This window comes from Anguilla rostrata, chromosome 7, assembly GCF_018555375.3.
Source record: "Anguilla rostrata isolate EN2019 chromosome 7, ASM1855537v3, whole genome shotgun sequence".
NCBI lineage: Eukaryota > Metazoa > Chordata > Actinopteri > Anguilliformes > Anguillidae > Anguilla > Anguilla rostrata.
Window position 1 is genome coordinate 20,971,696 of NC_057939.1, and position 25,199 is coordinate 20,996,894.

Sequence of the window (25,199 nt, forward strand, 5' to 3'; positions counted from 1 at the left end):
GGGGAGCTTGTGGAGGGGAGGCCTGTAATGCTTGCACATTCAGACTCATCTTCTCCTAATTACCCACATTGCAACAGCGCTGACCCGAAAGGAGAAGGACAGAGGGTTCACAGTGTCAAAGCGAGACTGAGTGACGTGGGCAGGCCCGACAGAAATCAGGTCCAGCCACTGAATCCCCCCTTAATCTCAGCCCTCATCCGCGAGTCTGAGTAATGAAGGAAAAGGGATGAAGCCAGAGAGCGAGGGCAGAATCCCCCTCTCCGGTGGATCAGGCCGTGATTGATTGCGATGGCGCCCCAGGCAGACAGCTGAACAAATAAAAAGTCGAAGAGGAGCGTCCGCAAAGGGTTTGGAGATGGCGAGCAAAGCCGTGCATAGAGCACAGCTTTGTTTGAGGTTCTCACTGGTCTTTATGACAAGCAGACCAGCTAACGTGCTGTGTTTGGCTCCAGTAATGGGCAATCCAGATGATTTAAAGAGCAGGTAATCTGCACCTGCAACTGCATGGCGTAGATCCACGGAACAAAACAAAACGAAGTTTCCGCTTAGTTGCGTGAAACATTTGGATGGTGGATCATGGGTAATAGATGAAGAGAGGGAGTGAGAGAGAGAGAGAAAAGGTTCAGCCAGGCATGTGGGGACAAGCTGTTGCCCCGCCTTCCTGTCAAGGTTAAACGATGGCAGCTGGCGAGGATGGTGCAGTCAAGGACACCTCCGAGGCACGATGCCCGTTTCCCCGCAGGGCTCCCTGGGCGTCGCCCGCAGCCTCTCTGATGAACGGGACACATGACCTGCTCTGACCAGTGCTAGCGGGGGCGTCAGGCCGGCCCTAAGACAGAGAGACACTGTCCATCTCCGCTGCCTCCCTAAAACCTATCTGCCAGGATTCTGAATGATTCATCTGCTGAGATTTTAAATGATTTATCCGCTAAGATTCAAATGATTTATTCACTAAGCAGACAGGCCCTCGTGTGCATACTGCAGTCGGGTCGTTAAATGACAGACACATCAAAACGGAGAATCGTGTTAAATTACATCATCCCTGTTCCTTTCTCTAGGTAGACTTCAGCTGCTTCACTGCACTCGTTATGATCAAACAAATGCACTATTGTTCGGGCCTCAGGATTCGTGCCATCTCCTCCTTGGACACTTCTTTCATTTGGATTTGCAGTGGTCATTGTTAGGATAAACTCCTGGCTAAATTCCCAACCTGGCTTTCTATCCCAACTTAATTACATATGTATGTTCAGCTTGTGTGTATGTTTATGTGGGGACATTTGTTTATGTTTGTGTGTGTGTGTGTTTGTGAGTGTGTGTGAGAGAGAGAGAGAGATTGCATTTGTATGTGAATGTGTGTCCCAATGTTTGTGTGTGTGTGTGTGTGTGTATGTGTGTGCGCATGTGGGAGAAAGAGAGAGAGAGACAGAGAGAGTTTGTGTGTGCATATGTGAATGTGTGTCCTAGTGTCTGTGTGTGTGTGAGAGAGAGAGAGGGAGAGAAAGAGTGTGTTTGTGTCCCAGTGTGTGTTTCTGTATACTGTTGATACCCTTAAATTTCAGTTTTTTCCAAACAAGTATTCTGTACTTTTTATGGAATACTTTGTGGGCTCTTTTAATAATTACATCTCAAAAAGTTTAACTTCAGCATTTAGACGTGTAATTAGTTTGTTCTTATGCTGTTCAATTAAGTGCCCATTGATTTCAATAAATTTGGTTGTTTGCTTGTTGGAGTGAAAAAACAATGAAACCAAAACAACAGTAAATGAAAAGAGCAGCAATAATAGGCACAGCATCTCAGAGTTTTCATTTGTTTTTTCTTCAACTGTTTGTTGTGTGGCTTCACAATTATTTGAAAAAAAGATGCTGAGTTTCAGACTCCGGTGCTGATGCAGCTGCTGTGTGATATTGAACAAAGCTCTTTTGTGACAGCAGTTATCCTCTCCTCTATTTGAATAAATCTTCTGCTATTTGGATGTCAGAGAGACATCCTGCTCATAGAGGACCTGCTCATCCACCACCTGACACCTGTCATGTGCTCAGGAGCGCCATAAGTGATTCCAAGGGCCCTGACTGACAGGGGTCCTCAAAAATATTAAAACATGGAATCTTTTGAGGTGGTGGGGCCCAAAATCCCTGTTGGTACCCCTGCGTGTGTTCCCCTCTCCTCCTGGCCTCCACTCCAGCGGATCCGGTGCCTTCACCTCCCAGCTCCCAAACTCTCTCTCTATAACTCACCTCTGTTTCCACAGGCTTCCTGTATGTGACCTGCCTCATACAGAACTGTTCCGACAAAATGGTCACCGCGCAGTTCCTGGGGAAGATTGACCAGAACTCGCTATCCGTTCAGGACGACTACATATTTGTGAAGGTAAATTAATTAAAAGGTATAGTCTGCTGGCACAGCTCATTTTGTAGTTTGGAGTATTGGTTGTTGAGGACGAGTTCAAAGGAAGGTTTTAGGGAGGCTGAGTACTTATTGTACTGCTATGAGCCCCTGCTCTGAGGAAGACTTTCTTGAAATGTATAACCAATATTTTGTGATAAATAATAATTTAATAACATAGATACCGTTCTTTTGACCATGCGCAGATACAGTAAATACCAATATATGATAAAGCATGTGCCCCCTTGGTACAATATATATGTATATATATATTTTTTAACCACAAGTGCCACCTTCTCTGCCCGCCCCCCCACCCCACTCCCGCGGAAGTCCACGACCACAATCTCCAACCACCCCCATGATTCGTGATTGCAATTTCCATTTACACCTGCCCCTTTATACTTTTGCATAGGTGAAACAAAGGTTAGAGCCATGCTTGATTTTCAGCATATGCCCTCTAGACAGTCTGTGCTTGGATTCAAACAAATCATTTAATAATGAATAAAAATCAAATTAATGAATACCTGAATATGTAACATTTATTTGATCATTTTCCTCTTTGGCTCATTGTACGGCTCAGTGAAAATATTGAGTGAACGTGCGTCTTGGAATTTCAGTAGGTAAGTATTATAGCACAAAGGGACAAGAAAGATGCTGTTTAGCTCAAAGCTAAAGATTCAAAATGCATTGCTTACCCCGGAAGACTTCACTAAATTCCAAAAAGTTTTACTCAAGCCAAGCACATTTGTTTTATGCTAGTGCTGAGGTATCAGCAGTATTACAGTGTTTCATCTCAGGGAATAGAGGCTTTTGCAAAAAGCCCTGGATCCTAAAACAGTAAATGTTTGCTGTGCTAATACCCCAAATCCCCACATTTTGAGTTGCTGTGACCTCAGTTTTTCTGCCGTTTCTATACACAGTCCCGGTTCTCAAAATTCATGCTCTTTCCCCAGTACTGGTTGATCTTAGGGGTCATGTCATTCTTTTGTGTTGTGGGATCCAGGGGGCCATGTCATAGACACATCGGGCCCACACAGCACCTGCAGAGTTTAGAGCTTCTTTTGACAAGAAGAATGATGCTAAGAGTTCAAAGAAACTGGACCACAATTGCAATGCATGAAGGGAAATGTAGTTAAAATCCTGTTACCCTGGAGGCATCAGCAAGATTAAGACTACCATTACCATTCCTAGAAAACTATTGCTCTTCCTAACACATGTAAAGCAGTTACAGGGTCAAATGCTCTTCAATTTAATACTGTAAACACAGCTGCAAGTCTAATATGTATAAAATACTGTCTTGCGTGATTTTTTTCCTCGTGCCTCCATGGCTTAGAAACTTCAACATCAACAGCAGATAGAAAGAACATATTCTTTCTTTGCTTCTCAGACACTCTAATCCAGGTCATCTGACCTTCTTTCCTTTTTCTTTTTTTCTTACATAGATTATGAAGGGTTAAGGCCTCACTCGAGATCACAACAGCTGTGTCCCATCCAAGATCTGAGCTTGCAATCCTCAGGTTACAAGCACACTCCCCCTAGCGCTGAATCAAACTGTCTATACTGCAAAAGGCCTGAAAGTTTAGCTTTAGCTAGCTTTCTGATGTGATTTTCTGGGCCCAGCCCTGTGGGCCGCTGCAGGAGCCGAGCGTTCTGCTGGCTCTCTCTGCTCAAGGTCTCCAGACTGCCGCCCGTCTGCCTGGCAGAGCCAGCTGCCAAAGCCTGCCCAGCCACAGCTGGCAGCGGCCTGGACAGGCACAGGAAGCGGTGCTCAGTGAAGGAAGACAGGCCCCTCTGTCCGCGCAGCCCAGGGCCGGCTGGGAGTGCCGGGCCAGTGTTGGTTTTGGCACGCGCTCGCTAACCCATGGTGGGGGGAGAAACATGAACACAAGGGCATTAAATTTAGCCCAGCAAATGGAAGAGCTGAATGGTGATTCATGTGCTCTCCTGCATTTACAATTACAGTGAAGTTCCGCATAGCCACCTCCCACATAACAGCCTCCCACATAAGTGACCTCCCGAATTATCCGCCGCCCTCATTTAAACGTTAATGTTTATTGCTAATCGAGATTGACAGCCTGGCAAAGTGCTAACTTTTATACAAGTGAGGTGCATTAAGGTACGTCCATGCTCCGTGCTCTGTGTGCAAGCTTAGACTATTGGATCTCCACCACCGTATAGGATTGATTGCCTGTGATTTCAATTATGAATATTCATATTTGGTCAGCTGCCATCCTTATTATAATTCTGACCATTTTATTTGACCTTTCATGTGTCCGCCTCCCCTCTGATGCCGTAGAAGTCAGTTCCGTGGGAGTTTATTGCAATAATATTCTGGAAATATGTTGCCTGTGGTCTGGTGGTGCTGTTTTGACTGCTGTTTGATAGATTTTCAGTCCTACTCTCCATTCTGGAGCATGGGGCCATCCTAGGTCTGGCTATGCAGAATCACTAGGCCATTTTCCTCAGTCAAGACAGGACACAGTGAATCGTGAATGACTCTCTGACACTTAGCTGAAGCTCCCTGGTCCACCACAGTGTCCTACCTGGGAGTTGGTATAAGAGCATCTGGCTATGTGTAATGTAATACATGTCATTCCACCCACCACCCCTGTGGTTAGGCCACCCTCCCACTCCTGGCTCTGGTAAGAAGGCATGGAAACAGGGCCAGCGGTGGGTGAAGTCATGTCTGAGCTTTTTCTCCCATTTGGAATGGGAATTTTACTGTGCTCACCCACAGCTGTGCAGGAAACACTGCAGATAGGCACTTCATATAGACATTGCATGTTGCTGGTGAAGATGATGAAGATGATGACAACAATGATAATGTAGGGAAGACGATGCTGATGATTGTGTGATGATGGTGATGATGAGGATGATGACAACAATGATAACGCAAAGATGACGATGATGTTGATGCTGATGATGATGATTATGACAACCATGATGATGCATGATGATGATGATGATGACGGCAATTATGATGATGGTGATGATGAAAATGATGATGATGATGATGCTGATTGCAAAGATGAGGACTGTATGAGGACTGAATGTCACTGTAAAGATGTAGTTAATCCCAATAAGGGAACTACAGTCCACAACACCAGTCCCTGCTCGGTCCAGTGCTCTGAGCTCACACGGTCTGCAGAAGACGGATGACTCTGTGCTGGTGCGAAGTTAGAACATCCAATCCACTGGCTCTTTGCCATCCACTGCACGTCAGAGGAGGGGAAGGAAAGCTCCGTGCAGCTGCAGCAATGCACGAAAGCACTGCGTAAAAATACTGCAGTCTGACCTACATCATCCCTTTGTTGTTTAAGGTCAGGCAACACAAGGATTGTGTTTGTGTTTCGTTTAATAATGTACCTTCTGAAAGTAGATACACTCTGCTTATGTATTAATAATGTAGGGGTGGAATGGGGTGGGGTGGATTGGAACATATTTTGTGGCATAGAGGAGAAAGATAGAGAGAGAGAGAGAGCGCAAATAAGACAGAGTGAATGACAGACACACACGCACAGGGAGGGGGTGAGAATAAGAATGTCTCCTGTGGCTACTGTATGTGCCCTGTTGCCTGTGACTGAGTGAGTAGTAGAAGAGAATGGGATTGAACAAGCCCTACAGACTATATGTGTGTGTGTTTGTTTGTGTGTGTGTGTGTGTGTGTGAGAGGGGGAGACAGTTTTTGAGAGAGAGACAGACAGTGTGAGACAAAGAGAGGGACCATGTGAAAATGGGAGAGGGAGAATGTGAGAGTGTAAGAGATTTTTTAAAATGTCCTTTTGCATTTTGCATTGAGCAGAGAGAAGCGGTCAAACAGCCATTGTGTTTACTAGCCCCCCTCCCCCCCCCCCCACCGTCTCTCTTATGGTTTTCATTAAAATGTGTTGCCATGTTAGAACCCTCCTGGCATCCTGATTGGGTGACCACACCGCAAACGCCAGACTGCATTACATCACCTCTTTCACTTCATCAAATTTCCACTGCCCCCTCAGGCTCAGATTCAAGGCTTAATTGGGCCTGTACTGCTGTCAGTGACATCAGACACGAGTTTACAGTGGAAGACGTGTCGCTGAGATTGAGCGGGTCTGCTCTTTCCTCTTCCCTCATCAATAATGGCTCTCCTTTGAAGCACCAGGCGGTGACATATAACTGTTTCTCTGTCAGTTGTTTTCATTTGGTACATTCAGTGCATGGTTCAGCCAATACCATTGTCAAAGGAAGTTGGCAGAATTTTTTTCCTCTGAACCTTCAGATTCTGTACGAAAATCCACCCGTTCATCCATTTTCTATACCCGCTTATTTCTGGTCAGGGTCACGGGAGGTGCTGGAGCCTATCCCAGCATGCATTGGCCGATAGGCAGTAATACACCCTGGACGCTTCGCCAGTCCATCGCAGTATGAAGTAGGAAAGTCTTATTGTGTTTTCCTCCCTTCCTGTCTTTTTAGGTGACCACAGGAAATCGCACCAAGCACTACGTCTCCTACCGTCGGAACGAATTTGCCCAAATGAAGTTCCCCAAGTACGCTCTGCCAAAGGTACGCTCGCACCCTCATTTCCAGCTATAATTCTCTGCAGCTTCAGCTGTAGTTGTAGTTGCTGCTACATTGTACACTGGAATGGTGAGTAAAATGTGGTTGCAGGTTTGAAACCCAGGTGAAGATACAGAAATTTTCCCACTGAGGCTTGCACTTGCACATGTGCTAATTAATATTTTACTTAAATATCAGTGGGGCATACCTATGAAATGAGGCCTCTCTAAAGCCTGGTTTAAGTGATCTGAATATACTCTGTGTGTGCGAGTGTGCGTGCGTGCTTGCGTGTGTGTGTGTGTGTGTGTGTGTGTGTGTGTGTGTGTGTGAGTGTGAGTGTGTGTGTGATGATTCAGCCGCACTGCTGCCTTTGTTCTATACAAATTGCAAATGTTTCAATTTTCTTCAATGAATATTTAGACAAGTTAGGCTATTTCCTAAAAGCCTCACCTTTGTGAAAATGCAAGGGTTGACTAACTTGCTTTTAATGCAAGCAAAGCTTGTTTTCATTTGGCATATTGCAGAAAACGGGAGGGCTGCAGGAAAATCACACTAATGGAAACTTAGCTAGTGTGACACGATTTGCCTCTTTAGAACCGAGTACAGACTTTGAGGGGGCCTCCGGAGGTTGGCGCGGTAATGAGACTGAATGCGAGCAGCAATGGCTAAATGCATTGCAGGTGATCGACACAAACCTCTGACTTAACTTGCCTATCACTAGAGCGAGGACCATGAGAAAAAAATAAAAACACAGTTCTCTCTCTCTCGCATGCACACACATAAACACACACACACAAACACACATACACACGCACGCTTACAGTATACACAGACACACATGCACACACACACGCACACACTCAAACAAACAAACAATTTTGCTTTCCCTTTGTTCTTGTTCTGTGTTTGATTTGGCTGAGGGTTACACATGTTAAAATGCTGATCAGCCAGTTTTCCCCTCTGAGGTGCAGGGGGCAGGACATTGGAAAAGCAGTTTAGGGCTGCATGGACCATCTCTTTCTGCTGTGAATAATTGAAAAGCTTTTGAACGGCAATAGGCTGGGTAGAGCAATTCCATGTGCTGGCTTGTTCTGCAAAGGCCCTGGAAGAGTGTGGATTTCAATGATGAGTGAAAAGCTCTCTATTCATTTGTAGGCTTTAAAATGGGTAGTAAAATTACAGTTGCCAAATGCCCCCCTCCCCCCCCTCTCTTTCTCTCTTCCTACCCCTCCCTCCCTCTGTGTCTCTCTCTCTCTTTCTCTCTCTCTCTCTCACTCTCACTTACTTTTCATTTGTCAATCTGTAGATTTTTTTCCTGCTGACCCCAGTGGATTTATATTCAAGTGTACCTTGGAGTGTCTGTGGGACAACTGTGATGCTGAAAAACAGTGACGCTGAAGCGTCTGTTCCGCTCTGGGTGCGAGCCAATAAACACTCACATGCACAAAGCACGCAGTGACGCATGGATTTCTGCTTCACTGGCATAATGTGTCCCGTTATGCAACCTGTTCATGGATCTGCTGACTTTCCAGTGTAACTCATTCATGATGGGGTCGAAGGAATGATTCTGAGCTTTCATTATTTTCTGCGTTTTACTAAGAAAACAAATAATACAGAATAATTGAATGAACACTGAATGCTTTCCTTTGATTTGCAGAAAAAATAGCTTTTACCTGATGTCCTCCCCGTTGAAAAGTCCAGCTAAGACCAGCTGGGATTCTAAGCTGGTTTAAGACGGTTTAAACCATGTTTTTGACACATCTATCTGGTCATAGCTGGTCTGTGGCTGTTCAAAGCTTGTCTCAGGATGGACAAAGCTGGTTAAGCTGGTAGACTAAGCTGGTGGTCTAACTGGTGGACTAGCTGACTATATAGGCCGGTCAGCTGGTGAACAGCTGTTTGACCAAAAAAAGTGCAGCTTTTTTTGGTTAAAAAAAAAAAACTGGCTTGACCAGTTTTGGCTGGTTTTAGCTGGACTTTTTGGCAGGCCTGCCATTCAGAAAGTAGAAGACGGCAAAACTCTCTTTGCTCCATAATTTATTTGCCGGAATACAACCGGCGTCGGGGTTTGACAGGGTTTGAAACACTGCTGAAATAATTTGCCACATGATCAAACAGCCTCAAAATTTTTATATACCCCATGAAAGTTTTCATGTTGAGCCATATCACTGGTCAGAATGAATTATTTGTATTATTTGTATTTTCTGTGGGGATGTTTTCATTCAGGAAACAAGGCTTAACTGGAGACGAAAGAAAGTAACCCTGTACAGAGTTGCAGTGTGACTGTTTTTAAAGTGTGTTCATGTCAGTTTTCCTCTGTCTGTTTTTAATGTGCACTCTTGGAATTGAAACTATATGGTGTGCGCACTTAAAATGTGGTCGTTATGGAATTAAAACAAACACAGATTCAGCCACCATTCGCAGGCTACATCTCTTAGCAGAAATGAACAATTTGTGCTTCAATTTGTAACCAGAGGTCAGTATATTTGCTGAAATTGAAACCCTTGGGGTTTTTTTTATCAGCAGCCAGTATGCTCATGTTTTGAATGGCTCTGGCTCTGCGTGTATTCATAAAATGGTTATGTGCTCATTAGATTAAATTGTGAATTTATGCATTTTAAGTGGGCTGAGAGTTCGCTGGTGAATTTCATGGTGGTGTAATAGCAAAGAATGCGGTAAAATTAGCCGTATGAATTATTATTTTCACAACTGAACTGCGTAAAGTGCACATTAAACTTTTATGAGGTGGGTCAACAATTTTCAGTTAGTTGCTGTTTTACGTTTTTGTTGCCGCTTATCTAAAAGTAAGTCTTCTCTGGAGCTTATGTTTCCAGCTACTGTTCCTTTTCATTCTGCAGTTTGCTAGCTGAGCTGCAGTTCATGTGCAGACCAGAGGGGTCACTCTTGTACCATGATACAGGGACTGATAGTCTCGCTCGTTGACATTTTGAACATATTTGTGTACCCATGAGTACATTTAAGTGCAGTGCCATCTGGTGCAAAACAGCATTCACTTTTATCACTATCAGTTTTTGATGCGAAAGTAAACTTTCATATAGAGAGCGGAGGAAGCCATTTCTGAAATGTTTTTGATGACGCCACGGCTCACGATCCATTCAGAAGCGCCGGCCCAGTGTGACCTTGGGCCCTTTCCTTAGCTCAGAGGCTTCCCAGGGACGGCCCAGGGCGGGCACCATCATCCCCACCCTCAGGGACCCAGAGCCCAGTCTCTCTGTCTGATCCAGGGCAGCTTTCACCTGGAGCTATTTCAGAGCGGGGAGAGAGAGAGGGTGGGACAGATAGAGAGAGGGAGAGAAATAGAGAGAAAACAAAACAGAGAGAAACATGCATGTGTGTGACATGCATGTGAGAGAGAGAGGGGGAGTGTGTGTGTGTGTGTATGAGGGCATGTGTGTGTGGGTCTGCATGTGTTTATGTATGTGTGAGTGTGGTTTTGTGTGTGTGTGAGAGAGAGAGAGCAAGAGAAAGAGAGAGATAAAGCACTTTGATCCCTTTTAAAATTGAACTAAGTGAGAAATATTTCCTCTTTTATCGGTTTAAAGGGAGCAAATTTAAACACAATAGACCCCGTGCCGTCTCCCGAGTGCGGGGGGTGGGGAGGGCAGGGATTATTGAGGCTCTGGGTTGAGTAAAGTAAAATGAATGTCTCCAGAGAGCGTGCGCCCTTTCTCCATATGGGGCCAGGTCACTTTGTTCCTGCGGGACCTGTTCCGCAGAATTACGGCACTAATGAAAGAAAAGCTCTTCAATCAGCTGACCCAAGGGACAGTTGCAGGATGCCTGTGCCACGAGGGAGAGCTGACATGCCTATGGGACTCTAATCTGTGTGGATTTTAAAATATGGGCTCTGGGATGGGGGGGTGGGGGGCTTGGGGGTATTCCAGCTGAAGGTGCTTGTCCCATGATACCCCACAGTACTGTATGTTTTCCATTGCAAAAGAGGGCCAAAGTGAGCGCTGACCTTCTGCGTATGGCACACACTGTCACACGGCTGTCTGCTTTTTAGAACATGTCCAAGGACAGCAATGTCCTCCCAGTCAGTTTGCTTGACTCTGTGCTGGCTACATTACAAATGGTTTGTTTCCTCAGCAGATTAACACACTTTGTTGTGTTTATCTATGTTCATTTTATCTGGAGGGTCCTGGAACAACTCAGTTTAAGTGCCTTGCGCAATGGTACAACCGGTATGCCACCAGGTTAGATTTGAACTTGTAACCTCCTGGTTTATATTTTGCTTGCTTATCTGCCTGGATGTTTACTAAAGCAGGTAAGGCTGAGAGCCTTGACCCAGTGAGTAGAGAGGCGAGCCCAAGTGTTTTAAAATGAGAACTATTTAGCCTTTAGTGCAGTGGTAACCAACCCTGTTCCTGGAGATCTACCATTCTATGTGTTTTCTTTTCAGAGCAAATTTGGTGCACCTGACTCTTCTAATTAGCTGCTCAACAAGATCTCTAGCTATTGAATGAGCTGTGCTTTGTTAGGGTGTGAATGAAAACCTATAGGATGGTAGCTCTCCAGGAACATGGTTGGTTACCACTGCGTTAGTAGATAGCAGCCCTAATGAAGGCTGTCATTCTGTCATTGTGCGCTTCTTCGACCTATAAATGTAACACACTATGCAGTATGTGCTACTGCTGTTGACAACTGAACCCTATTCACTGTGGCTTTAATGAAACACAAAAGCCTGCTCATCTCTGCTGATCCACTGGAACACTAATCCCTGCTCCTCTCTGCTGATCCACTGGAACACTAATCCCTGCTCCTCTCTGCTGATCCACTGGAACACTAATCCCTGCTCCTCTCTGCTGATCCACTGGAACACTAATCCCTGCTCCTCTCTGCTGATCCACTGGAACACTAATCCCAGCTCTTCTCTGATGGTCTACTGGAACACTAATCCCTGCTCCTCTCTGCTGATTTACTGGAACACTAATCCCTGCTCCTCTCTATGATCTACTGGAACACTAACCCCTGCTCCTCTCTGCTGATTTACTGGAACACTAATCCCTGCTCCTCTCTGCTTATCTCCTGGAACACTAATCCCTGCTCCTCTCTCTGATCTCCTAGAACACTAATCCCTGCTCCTCTCTGCTGATTTACTGGAACACAAAATCCCTGCTACACTCTACTGATTTACTGGAACACTAATCCCTGCTACACTCTACTGATTTACTGGAGCACTAATCCCTGCTCCTTGCTGCTGATTTACTGGAACACTAATCCCAGCTCCTCACTGTTGATTTACTGGAACACTAAACTTTGCTCCTCTCGGCTGATTTAATACAACACTAGCCTCCTCTTCTCTCTGCAGCTTTAAGACAGTGCTACAAACAGCCTGGATTGCACTAGATTCATTCGTCCATGTCATAAATACAGATCATATCCAAGTTGACTTTAATTAATTTATGCTCAATGCTGACTTCTTCTCTGCATTATTGAGCTGAGCAGCCTGGCTGATTTGTTTTAGTCAATTTATTTGAATTTAACAGAGGAGAGTTAATGTCTACTGGGATTCTTTTGCCCTGTTTTGCTTGCAGTCTGTAGTTTATTCTGAAGCATTTATGGATTTGAAATGAAATATGCTTTTTGAGTGTTTGTGTAAATCTGTTTTGAAAGTTTAGAAATCCCCCAGCCAGCCAATGCACTCATGGTAAAGCACACTATGAAATATAAATCAGACATTCATTCTATAGTACCCAATCTCACTATCTGTTCAATTTACCCTACAGCTCTGCTCTCCATTCAACTGCCAGGCTCAAAGATAATGAAGAACATTCAAACTCCCACTGTGGAGACTTCATTTTGAAAAGCTTTCTTGCAGGGAGATAATCCCTGGTCGTTGTGTGTGTGTGTGTGCGTGTGTGTGCACACGTGTGTGTGTGTGTGTGTGTGTGTGTATTTATACTGTAACTATGTTCTCGCACGCTCGTGCCCACCATGCTTATCCGATCTCTGCCATTGTTTTCATTTAATCTAAACTGCAAAGTGCATGATGCGCACCGCCTACCCTGCTGTTGCGGCTGAGTTTTCAGCCGCAGTTTATTACGTTTACCAACATTCCCCCACAATTGTGAGCAGCCAGATTCATTTTCTAAGCTTGAACGATGTATACGACACACAGCGCGGGTGTCACCCTCCTCAACTGCTGAGGCCACAGTTATTGTTATTAATAAACCGCCACACATGTACTGCTGCAGCTGGAGAGGGCACACGGTAAAATGTTCAGTGTTATATTGGGGGTGGCTCAGGAGCTCAGGACGTAAGAGCGGTTGTCTGGCAGTCGGAGGGTTGCCGGTTCAATCTCTCGCCCTGGGCGTGTCAAAGTGTCCCTGAGCAAGACACCTAACCCCTAATTGCTCCCAATGAGCTGATTGGTACCTTGCATGGCAGCCTTTCAGTGTTGGCGTGTGAGTGTGTGTGTGAATGGGTGAATGAGAGGCATCAATTGTAAAGCGCTTTGGATAAAAGCGCTATACTATATGAATGCAGTCCATTTACCATATTAACTCTTACAGAATACATATTGTCCCTGTTGCACTCACATGTACTCTGTTAGAGTTGAATTAACACTCAACGCTTTGCTGTGTACGCTGCTCTAGCGCTTTCACCTGTTCTAATATGGCAGCCCAGACAGCCTTGCTGGAGGGCTAATGCTGCTCGCTGGAGAGTCGTACATCTCTCTGAAGACAGACAGAGGCTTGTGGGCATCTGTCACTCTGCTGAGGGGCACTAATGCAGCCGTAACCTTAGGAACCCTGATTGGCGCAAACCCACCCTGGGTTGGATGATACCAATCATGTTCCATCAATGCGAACCCCCGGCCACATCCATTTAATGGCATAGCCTGGGTTTAAGCCTGTGATTCTAGACCACAGAGCTCACCCTGCGCCGTGTACTTTGAACCATTTCGGTGTTTTGTAGCTTAGGTATGCATTAATAACAGAATGCGATGGTGTTTTTCCCTTCAGAAGAGGAACCTCAACGATGCCTCTGGTTTATTCCCAATTAGCGTCCCATCATCTGCTTCAGAGGCTTCTGTTTCACTTTACGCAGTCATTACCGCGTGATTCACAGGTGCTCTGCGGCCAGCGTACAAGTTCAACGACTCCTACTTCCACTGGAACGACAACAAAGAAAAGTGCATCATTTGCAAGGGAGTTAATTAAATTATGCGGGAATAAACGTTTGGTGCCGTTGCTTTTTTTTTCTTCTTTTTTTTTGAACCACCATAAATCTGAAGGGCTTGAAAGGTATTAGACTGTACAAGTGGGAAGGCAGGCTGCCAGTTCACGTAGCCCCAGCTTGTTGTGCGGTTCTGCGAGCCTCCCTGTTCCCTGTAAATGTAATTAAATCTCTGTGCTGACACAGGCGCGGTTCCCTGAGAAATTGCCTCCGCTTTTTTTTTTTTTTTCAGCTCTGCCTTCATTTGCATTCAAATGGGGGGATATTTACAGTGTGTCACGCCATCTTTAAGATTGGCTCGATGTTCAAATGTCATTATGGGATTTGTGTTTTCTTTTTTATTTTTCTTTTTTTTTGTACCTCCGGATGCCGTCAGTGCATTAATTTTCCGTTCTGTTGAGTGGATACAGAGGAGTTTAATTAACTCCGGTGTTTTCTTTTGTGTGTGATCCCAGAATTGCCCCGAGGCAGTCCAAACCAATGCTGCTGGCCAATGTTCTGCACTTTAGTCAACAGTGATTGTCCAGTGCTTCTCAGCCTTAGCATTGTGAAGTACAGTGCTGTTATTATAGTAATGAGATTTGAATGGGTTGCCACTTCTTGTCAGATTTAAAAAAAAGAAAATGCAGGAGCATTTGTGTCAATAAAAATATATAAGGGAGTGATACACCTTCACTTTCCTTTTATTGAAACCAAACCCCAGCCAAGATATTTCTATCATCGGTCATGAGTTGGCATCAAGATCAGGATCCAGTTACCAACAAATCAGTATTCACTGAACTGATTAGGAGCTGTGTTGAACCAAAACCAGCATTATTTAGGAGTGTTATGTAAAATGTTTCTTTATTGATTCCTAGCCCCTGATTGGTTACATACCAGGGTTTGACTCCGCCCTCTCTCTCACTCTCTCCCCAGGATGTCCAGATCGTCAGCACCGATGAAAACCAGGTGATCCTGGCTCTGCAGGAGTGGCATCAGACTGATACCTACAACCTGTACATGTCGGACCCGCAGGGCCTGTACTACTCCATCGTGCTGGAGAACGTGCGCAGCACCCAGCAGCCGGAGGAGAGCGTCCTCATCGACATACTGGAGGTGCGTCCCGTCTCCCGTGGCAACGCCGTCACGGTTCCCAGAGTTCCCATAATGCCCCAGACACTGTATGATGTATTTGAAAAGATTGCTTTAAAAAAATGTACACACTGTTGTAGAGCCAGAATCAGCTGAATTCCACTAAAATGGCCACTGTTTCTCTGTGTATTTACTTGCTGTGCCTTACAACTGGTTTGTTTCAGAAAGATATTTTTGTTACTGACTAGGAATTCACACTTGCTAAAAATGAATATCTCCCCCTACTCTTCCACTGCCTTATACATACATCTGAAACAATATTACTCCTAATAAGGACGATTATATTAGCCCTTTGAAGTGTGAATATTAGACTCCTCTTTATTCAAATGTTTCTGATGAGCTTTTTTGAGGCTTTTTTTGCCTCCCGTTCTCCCAGCATAGCCCCTTCGCTGTCTGTGTGTGATAAATCGCGGCGCTTTGTTGAATTAATGAAATAGGCAGCACCAGGAGTATCGGAGCTTCTGAAAGCAAGATTATATTAGAATAGTGGCACCCTTCTAGAGTAATTAATTTGAAACTCATTTGCATACCGGATTAGCTGCCAACGGTGATTGTTGTGTTCCTCAGCCTCAGACAGTGTGTCTAACACATTTACTTCCCATTTGGAAACAGGCATCTCACAGTTGCCACTTGCTGGCATTTCCCCTGGTCTTATGCGCTTGGTAACGGCAAGACCTGTTAAGTAGGTGCAGTTGTTAAAATGGAACATCCGCTACTAGAGCTTTCTGCCATGCCTGTGGGTTTCAGTGAAGCCCCGGCTCGTTAGGATGAGTGGATGTTTATCTAAACCTGCTTCTTAAACATTGAGGCCTCAAACAAGGGCATATTCTGTTCACCTAGTCAGTTATTAATGATTGATATAGCATACCAAGTACAGGTCGTATAATGGAGAAGACTCTGTCTGTTCAAAACCAGATGCGATGCATTGGTGAATACCCTCTAGGCAGCGGACAAACTGACCTGCCTAGATTGGCTGAATGACCCGTTTTTATCATTAATCTTTCTTATGTTTCTTAATCCATTCTACGCCTCTGAAGATAACGAGGGAACAACCGCACAGGAGGCAGAGTTCTGTGATGTTCCGCAGGATACCGTGGGTCATTATTCTGGAACTCATTTTCGCTTCTTGCCCCAGGACACAATTTCATCAGCACACGCAGACAAAACGCAGTTCACACGCTGTGCAGAGAAACAGGACTTTCTCATTTCGGTCGTTATGCTATTGTTGTGTTTTCTATCACAACAAATTACCGCTCTCATCACTCTGGACCATCTTGACACATACCTTGAAAGATTTGGCTCGACGACAAAGACACTTGCGGATTTCTGTGATTACAAATGACACTGAACATTTGTAGTTATGTTGTAGATGCCTCTTACTGGACGTTTGTCCCTGTGATCATATCAGTGACTGATTTGTCTTATTGAGTTATCCTTGTGGATCTTTCTGCTCTGTCAGCCCGGAACAATACAATCCTGTGGACTTTAAAACATTGCTGTGCAATGTTTGTTGTGAAATGTTAGGCGTTGTCAGAGAGATTGAGATTGAGATGGAGTAAAAATTAGGCTGATCAAAATGATCTTTGCTCTTGTCCAACAGAAATAAACCACTAGTGAACAACAGAAAGTAATGTTCATTTGAAATTTGAATATTGTTGATTTTGTGTGCCTGCCAACTATTCACTGTTCAATCCATAAAACGCATTTTTAGTGCTGTGACTACCCTGGAGGAATTTATTACTCAGCTGCAAAAGCAGCTGAGTAATAACCGGTCAAAAAAAAAATGTTTGACCAGTTGATTGATGCTATCAAAGCCAGTAAACAGCCTTCCATCCATCCATGCTTTATTTAGGTCCGCGGAATCAAAGGTGTCTTCCTGGCCAATCAGAAGGTGGACGGGAAAGTGACGACGCTCATTACCTACAACAAGGGACGAGACTGGGACCTGCTTACCCCTCCTGCTACGGATATGAACGGGAAGCCAATCAACTGCAAACCGGTACGAGTCCCTCAGAGCCAGATCTCTGCAGCCCTCAGCAGGGGCAGCATTCACAGATATAGGATTGGGCACAACATGTATGACATCACTCATTTTTATTGTGTAATCCTTAAACATGTGTGTACATGCACACAGACTTAGTATGTCAATCCATGAATATGTATGTCCATCAACACAACACACATACCTACTGTACACCAGCATGTGAACACGATACACACATGTACACACAAAAACACACACATACACACACACACACACACACAAGCCCATAGGTGAATCAAAGCGGCTTGTATCTAGCATGCTGCTGATGCATTTGACAGGATGTTCTGTTTATATGGCATAATGCTGACATTTACCTCATTGATATATCTTGATTCCAGCACACTCATATGCACTTACATTGGTTTTGTAATGGATGCATGAGAGCCAGCATGGAATTGGAGCAACTGTCTTGGACATACTGTTTATATGTTGGAGATTATTTTTATATATTGGAGTTATTGATATTGTTCAGACAATGGGTGGTATTACTGTGCAGTTCATCAAAACCCTGTGTTTACACAGCTGAATATTGTACTGGAACAATGCAGGCAGAGTCTCCTTCATAAGGACATTATTAGCACTTGCTCCTTATCCGTGACACCATGGTCAAAGTCAGCCAATGTTAATTAGACAGCTTCTCCTCTGCGCATGGCAGGGGAGACTGGAGCCATCGATCGAGTAGTTTGAAAATCAAATCCCGCTCGTGTTCTTTTGGAGCAGGGTGACAGATTAAACAGAGATAGCAACAGGGTGCCATCTTAGAAGGTAGTTTTACTCTGATTAGTGTAGATAAAGAACAGAGAGGGGAATGCATCAGGTCTCATTGGCCTAACGCCATGTGACCAGGGTGAGAGGAACACAAACATCATTTAATCCACAGTTATGGTTCAGCAGACTTGCCAGCTCTGTTGACTCCTTGACCTCAGACAAGAGAGGTGCCAGAGTTTAAAATCCAGTGCCTTCCAAACACAAGAGCTGCTAAATTCACAGCTTCGTGTGATAAACTAAAACTGAACTTAGTTATGGTAAGCTTAAGTACCACTTTTTGCATTAGAGCTATGTAACTGCTTCTTAAGCACTACAGAGCACCTTCATATAGGCACATGGTGTGTTATGTCACCTCTGATACAGAATGCACTCCATGACATACAAAGTGACACACCATATGTCTGTTTATGATGTGTTTATGGAGTGCTTATGAGGGAGGTATATAGCTGTTATGAAGGAGCATTTGTAGGAAGTTACCACTATTTATATGTGCTTAGAGATTTCACCACAGAAGTATGATTCAGAAATTGATGACAACATTTAATACTAGCTAATAAATTAAGCCATGTGCTGCAGATTAATGCTTTTAATCACTCTAATATATGGCAATAAATACTATCTAACAGTGCAGCAAAGTGGCTTTAAATTGCTTCTGTGGGTGATTTATTGTTTACCATTACAGTATGGCTATAGACGATTTAGTGAAGCAGAGGTGCAGAATGACACGCCCCTCTGAGCAGGGAAGGTGGATGACTTTTAGTCGTCATGGTGACTGTTGCTACTGGAAAGAAACAGAGCAGCACAGCAATGACAACAATTGAAGTCATGTACACACACACGCATCTACGCACACATGCACGCGGACACACAGACACACACACAAATGCATGCCACTGCAAATACAGTAACCAAGAGAGAAACATCATAACACGTCTGGAAGCCCTGACTGAGTCAGGACCACTCTAAAGGTCAGAGGTCATACCGATTTCTCATGAAGCAGCCTGACCTACAAGCGCACAGGTTCACTGGCTGGATCAGCCTCCTGTCAATTGACTCCTAGGTTAATACCCAAGATCGGTTTCTGTGGAAATGGGGGATACAGAGCAGCATGTTCCAGATCCACCCAGATTTTGTCTAATTCCAACAGAGCCAGTTTACTGGCATAATGCATGTTTTAGCCTCTCTTCGGATGGTCTGAAAATGGTACTGGCCAATAGAATCATGGAACTGAAACTTCACGATCTGAGGCATGTCCAATATCCGTTGATTGGCAGCGGCAGCACTGTACTGTGATGGTTCAGGACCAGGGCTTACAGGTGCAAATCTGAGGCGTGGCCGTTCTCCATGTTCACACCTGTGTCTTCCCAGCCTGACTGCCACCTGCACCTGCACCTCCGATGGGCCGACAACCCCTACGTGTCTGGGACGGTCCACACCAAAGACTCCGCCCCCGGCCTCATCATGGGAGCAGGTTAGTCTCTGTGGCAACACAGTTCTTAGACGGAAGTGTCTGAGTGGGTGAGGGTGGTGGGGGTGGGGTGTAGGGGCAGAAAAATGAATTGCGAGGAGCAATTGATTAGGCAGAGGATTTAATTTGAGAGATATTCAACATGGTTGTTTCTGTGATATTCATTATCGTCAGGTACGTGGTCTGTTTATTAAAAGTTGAGCAAAAATATCTGCAGGCATTAGAGTGCTCGGCAGCGTGGGAATTATTCCCACTGGTTAGGGTTTCTCTGTTAAACGAGCTTAGTGGCCTTGATGAAAAATAATGGGGCAGCAGCCTTTTTCAGTGCGTGATTATCCATTGTTTTGATGGCTATTAAAAGGAGTACATAATGAGTGTATGGGAGAACAAGCACCAGCATAATGCAGGGATTAGTATCATCACAAGGGGTTCTGACCCTCTGGAACTGGTATTATATTGATAGCTTGGATTGTTTGTGTGTGTGTGTGTGTGTGTGTGTGCGTGCGCGCAGTTACTCTCATATTCTAATTTATGGTGCCATTCAATCTAACTGCTACAGCGCTCGACCGTTATCAAATTAAATCATTCATGTTCTCTATTTTATTGATTTTTAGACCAATTAATTTTAATTGCTTCAAACCTTGTTGAACCAAGAGCATAAAAATGACATCTTTGCTCATCTTTCTCAGGCACTAGCGCTGTCATGGCTGGATTTAATGTTCAGCTCACTTACCCAGCATTCCCTGTCCGTACTGGAGCCCCACTATCCACCCCATTGGTGTTCATAACTTGATATTCCTTTTCCAAACCTGCTGTGTGTGTAAATGAAAAAGTAAACATTGGCTCTGTGTGGAACGTGGTTGTGGCAGGGCAGGAGAATTTCAGTTCTCAGAGGAGGTGGAAGATTATTTGTGAGCCTGTCAAAAATAACCTCAAGTGATAGGAAGTCAACAAAAAAAAAATAAAAAACTTCAAGTGTCTTCTATTTCTGGGGTGTGTTTTTCCAAAAGAGTTGCTGCTGTTTTCAAATATGCCGAAGCTGATGGAGGTCTGTGTGTGTAAGCACAAGACATAGGTCAATGCAAACAGGAAAAGGCCCCTGCAATCATTCAATCCCTATATATCTAATGGTTTATAGAGACACTGAGCGAGAGAGGGAGAGAAAGAGTGAGAGAATGGTGGTGAGTCAATAACAGAGGAAAAATCACCTTTCTGAAAGACTGCCTCTTTGTGTGCATTATTGACAGACACACAAAGTGGTCCTTCAGTTTGCTTTTAGAAAAGCTCCCCTCCGCTTGGCCTAGATAGACAGGGTAAATGCGTTTTCTGGGATAAACATTGTCTTTTGAGAGCAAGCCAGACAATAGAGAAACGCTCATTCAGCCAGCCTTGTGCTTATTTGTTAAAACACATGGCCTTTTCCCGCCACAAGCGAAAGAGAGAGAGAAAGAGATAGAGAGATAGAGAGAGAGAGTGAGAGAGAGAGCACTGTAACAACCATAGCAGGCCCCTCTAATTCTTCTGAAAGACAGAAAATTACATTCGGTGTCAGAAATGGTTTTCTTTGCAGTGAGAGGGAGAGAGCGAGGAGAGAGAGAGAGAGAGAGCACTTTGATCCCTTTATAAATTGGACTCAGTGAGAAATGTTTCCTCCTTTATCGGTTTAAAGGGAGCAAATTTAAACACAACGGACCGCATGCTGTCTCCCGGCTGCTGCGGACTGATCCACGGTGGTTCTGCTTACGCCCCGTAAGATCAGGCCGGAGGATTGGCCCGTTCTCCATCGCTTCTCCCTCTCCTCCCTGCAGGTAACCTGGGCTCCCAGCTGATAGAGTACAAGGAGGAGATGTACATCACTTCTGACTGCGGAAAATCCTGGAGACAGGTGAAACGCCCCTTACCTGTAAATGAAGTGAAATGTGGAAAAGGCAGCCAGCGGTGATAAGTGCAGTGCAACTGACCTTTTCAATGCAACTGACTTCCCATTTGATTTGATAGTTTTTGTTCTAGAGACCTGGGCTTATTCTCTATTTTACTTTGACGGAGTTACTGTTCCTCCTCTCTCATTGTCTGTGACTCCTATGCTGTATCTACTCTGTCCCCTATATTTTTCTTTTCCTTCCGTTCTTATTTTTAACAGTCGATCCCATTTTATTCATTATCTATGTGCCACTCATACCTATTGCAGGAGAAGTGTTTTTCCTCCTGCTTGCTGTGTAACCCATGTCCTTTCCCAGTGAACATTTTTTGGTGAATAGTCTGTGAAAAGTCAGTAAAACACCGCACATGTGAAAATCTTTCCTCATTTGGTTGAAAAGTAAAAGTTTTCTAGCTGACTAGGACTTAGTCAGGCTATATCTCTGGGTAAAACCTGACTATACCTAGTCCGTTTATGTCGAAATGTCTTTCAACCTATATTTCCACTCCTCTAGACATCTAAATTCTGTCTTTTGTTCAGTTGGTTTGTGTGACTGTTTTCTCCTTCTGTCCTGTTGCTCCTGTTCGTCAGAGCTCGCCAGGATGTTTCCTGTGATTTCTCTAATGCCACTGTGGATTTCCTGTCATCTTCACAGGTGTTTGAAGAGGAACATCACATCCTGTACCTGGATCATGGTGGGGTCATCGTAGCCATCAAGGACACCTCCATTCCACTGAAAATACTCAAGTAATGTCAAGTATAAATACTAAGTATAATAATAATAATAATAATTGTTATTATTATTATTGTTGTTGTTTTTGTTATTATTATAATAATATATCATCATCATCATATACATTTCACCAATCTTTATACCATTTCAAGCATAAAGGCCACTTTACAGGATCAAATGGCAAGCGTCAATATCAAAACACAATATGGACAGAAAGACGTTAAATACCAATATAGGACTGGTATCAACACTCATACACATAATCTATAGGGCAGGCATTGCCATTTATCCACAGGCTGTGCAAACACTTCAAAACCAACACAAGAGGCCAGAACAGACTCACAGCCAGGTACAGACACCAGGGTACAGCAAACATCAGTCCAAATGAACAGGAAACCAGCCACAGCAGTGAATGGAGTTGTTCTGTACGGCCTTTATTTTGTGTACCTCCACAGATGGAACTTGAGCAGAGCAGCAATATCAGCATCTGTGTCTCTTATTGATTACCACGTCAAACGCAGTCAGTCATGAATCGCAAGACTGCCGACCTGGTCTGAATCAGTGAAACAGCTTTTAAGGAACCTCTGTGCTGATATGTTATACGAAGCCCGTGCACATACAGAAGTGTTATTTACTGATTGCGCCCTCAAATTCCTACCTGAGGACGTCGAAAACTGTCGCTGGAACTTCCCCTGAAATCCTTGACATTTCACAAATGCTCTTTACCTATCAGTAGCTGTGTTCCTACTTTGTTGACATCTCAGAGAAATATTGCTCTTATCCACCTGTTTAAATTTGCTTTTCCAAAACCACAAACAGTATCACGTTTAAATATAGGACAACCTATATCTGTAGGCTGGCATTTTCAAATGATTTTTTTTATAGAAATGCAGTCATCTTTGAAAATATTTTGTATGCATTTTGATGTCATATGAATTTCCCCAAAAACAAACTATGAAAAGCCTGCTTTATTCAAGTACTGTGCATTTTTCACAAACACCAGCACGCCGCTCTGGTCTTTTTTTTCCCCCTTCTTTGTTACAAACCCCAGGTTATCAGCATCAAGACCTAAAAAAAGACTTGCTCAAATAGCACACGGTCCTTCCCAAATGATTGAAACACATAGTTACAGACTGTAAAACATCACCCCCCGATTGCCAGGAACTTTTTTTTTGATTTTGAAAGGTGATTGTACATTGTTAGCTTTGTCACCCACCGCGTGCATCATAAAGAAAACAGTAATTGTTATGGGTATGTGCAGGCTCTCTTATTGTCTGCACAGTGCAGGGAGGCAGTCGTGATGCCGGGGCTGGGTAAATGAACAGAGCGAGGGTGAGGACTGTCAGCGTGTTGTCGGAGTGCTTGGGGGCAGCGCTCCATCACTGAGCTCCGGTCCTGACAACCTCTCTGCTGAACCCGAGTCTGACCTTCAGTCCGCCACAGTGCGGAGACGCGCGGGCTATTTATAACCCGCCACCAATGCCTGACTCAGAGAGGGAGGGAGAGAGGGAGGGATTTAGACGAGAGATAGAGGAGAGGGGGGGAAACAGAGAAGAGAGAGGGAGAGGGGATGAGAGATGACAATGAAGGAAGGGGGAAAAAGAGAGCAGGAGGAAAAATAAATAAAAATTAAGCGTGGGAGAGGAAGAGAAGTAAGAGGAAGAAATTGAGAGCAGAAAAGATGTGAGGGAAAGACTTCAAAGATGGAGAAGTGCAGGGGAAGAGAGAGGAGAGATGGAGAGCAGCTGAGAAATAGATAACTATAAAGTTTTGTAGGGCGAAAGAGAGAGAAAGAGGAAATGGAGGGAGAGGGGAAAGAGAGACCCCTCGCTCGCCCGGGGCCTGCTGCAGCCTTGGCCTGGGCAGTGCTGTGCTTTCACTGCTGTGAAATCTGAATCCCTTTGTGTCTCACTGAGTCTCACTGTTCCTCCACTGCCTACTCCCAGGCTGTTTGTCTTGATTGATTCCCTCAGTCCTGGACATGTAGCAGTAATACCGGGAGACAAGGGAGGAGTTATCTGGATTGATTCATTGATTTAGTTTTTTTTGTTGACAGAATACAGCAAAGACATAAAAAAAGAAGAGTAGGCCATTCAGCAGGGGCTTCAAATCAGGCCCACACTATGACATCCTCTGCCAGATTAGTGAAGGTGCACACCACTTTTACACACAGCACTAACAATGCGATCTTTGAAAGTACATTTTGACATGGATTATCTGTTCCTCACAGGAGGGTTAGAGGCGGTATTACAGCAACTGAGGTGTGGGCTCAGACAACAGGCTCTGCTTGTGCTGATGCCGAATCCAACGCTTGCTTCCCTCTCTTAGGTGTGAGGAATCGAACTCCTTTCACATCAGCGCGAGAGAGACAGCGAGGATCAGACGTGTCCGCAGCTGCAATTTGAGTTAATAAGAAGGAAAGCCGCTGGGCACAAGTCCAATTCCCAGCCATGAGGGACCTGTCACAACCAATGCCCCCGTGTTAATATAAATGGCATGCACAGCGTGATTACCTTTAGGGTGTTTAGCATTTCGGTACGGTTCGATTCAGTGTCCGTACCGAATTGATGAACAGGGGCTTCAATACCAGGAGCCACACACTGGCACCGATGTTAAAAATGCTGCCAATGTCCCCTGGTGTCCACAGGACTAATACAGACAATTATTCATGCATTCTTGCGCTAAACGGCTGTTGTGGAACATCTCTGTGGTGGTAATGATGACGCGGACTTCTAACGTTCGTCCCTTCGCAGGTTCAGCATGGACGAGGGCCGCACCTGGACCGTGCACAACTTCACCAGCACGTCGGTGTTCGTGGACGGGCTACTGAACGAGCCGGGGGATGAGACCTTGGTCATGACGTGAGTATGCGTCGGTGCCTTCCACAGCATTATCCATGGTTCCTAACACTGCTCCCAGGGGAACACCTATGAATGCCAATTGCCCCTTTTGGGAAACTTGTAGTATTATGGAACTACTATGATCTAGTACAAAATGCAAAGCTCAAAATACATTGTCA

At 44.5% G+C, this 25,199-nt stretch overlaps 1 protein-coding gene across 5 annotated transcripts in view; it reads left to right on the forward strand.

Moving 5' to 3' along the window:
• Positions 1 to 25,199, forward strand: part of sorcs2 (sortilin-related VPS10 domain containing receptor 2) — a 245,011-nt gene that overhangs the window by 197,925 nt on the left and 21,887 nt on the right. For all 5 annotated transcript variants that reach the window (XM_064343610.1, XM_064343611.1, XM_064343612.1 and 2 more), the window contains exons 7-14: positions 2,249 to 2,367; positions 6,832 to 6,921; positions 15,034 to 15,213; positions 17,102 to 17,248; positions 19,430 to 19,532; positions 21,338 to 21,414; positions 22,103 to 22,194; positions 24,934 to 25,041. In XM_064343610.1, the coding sequence (XP_064199680.1) occupies positions 2,249 to 2,367; positions 6,832 to 6,921; positions 15,034 to 15,213; positions 17,102 to 17,248; positions 19,430 to 19,532; positions 21,338 to 21,414; positions 22,103 to 22,194; positions 24,934 to 25,041 (916 nt within the window). The remainder of the gene's footprint in view (positions 1 to 2,248; positions 2,368 to 6,831; positions 6,922 to 15,033; positions 15,214 to 17,101; positions 17,249 to 19,429; positions 19,533 to 21,337; positions 21,415 to 22,102; positions 22,195 to 24,933; positions 25,042 to 25,199) is intronic.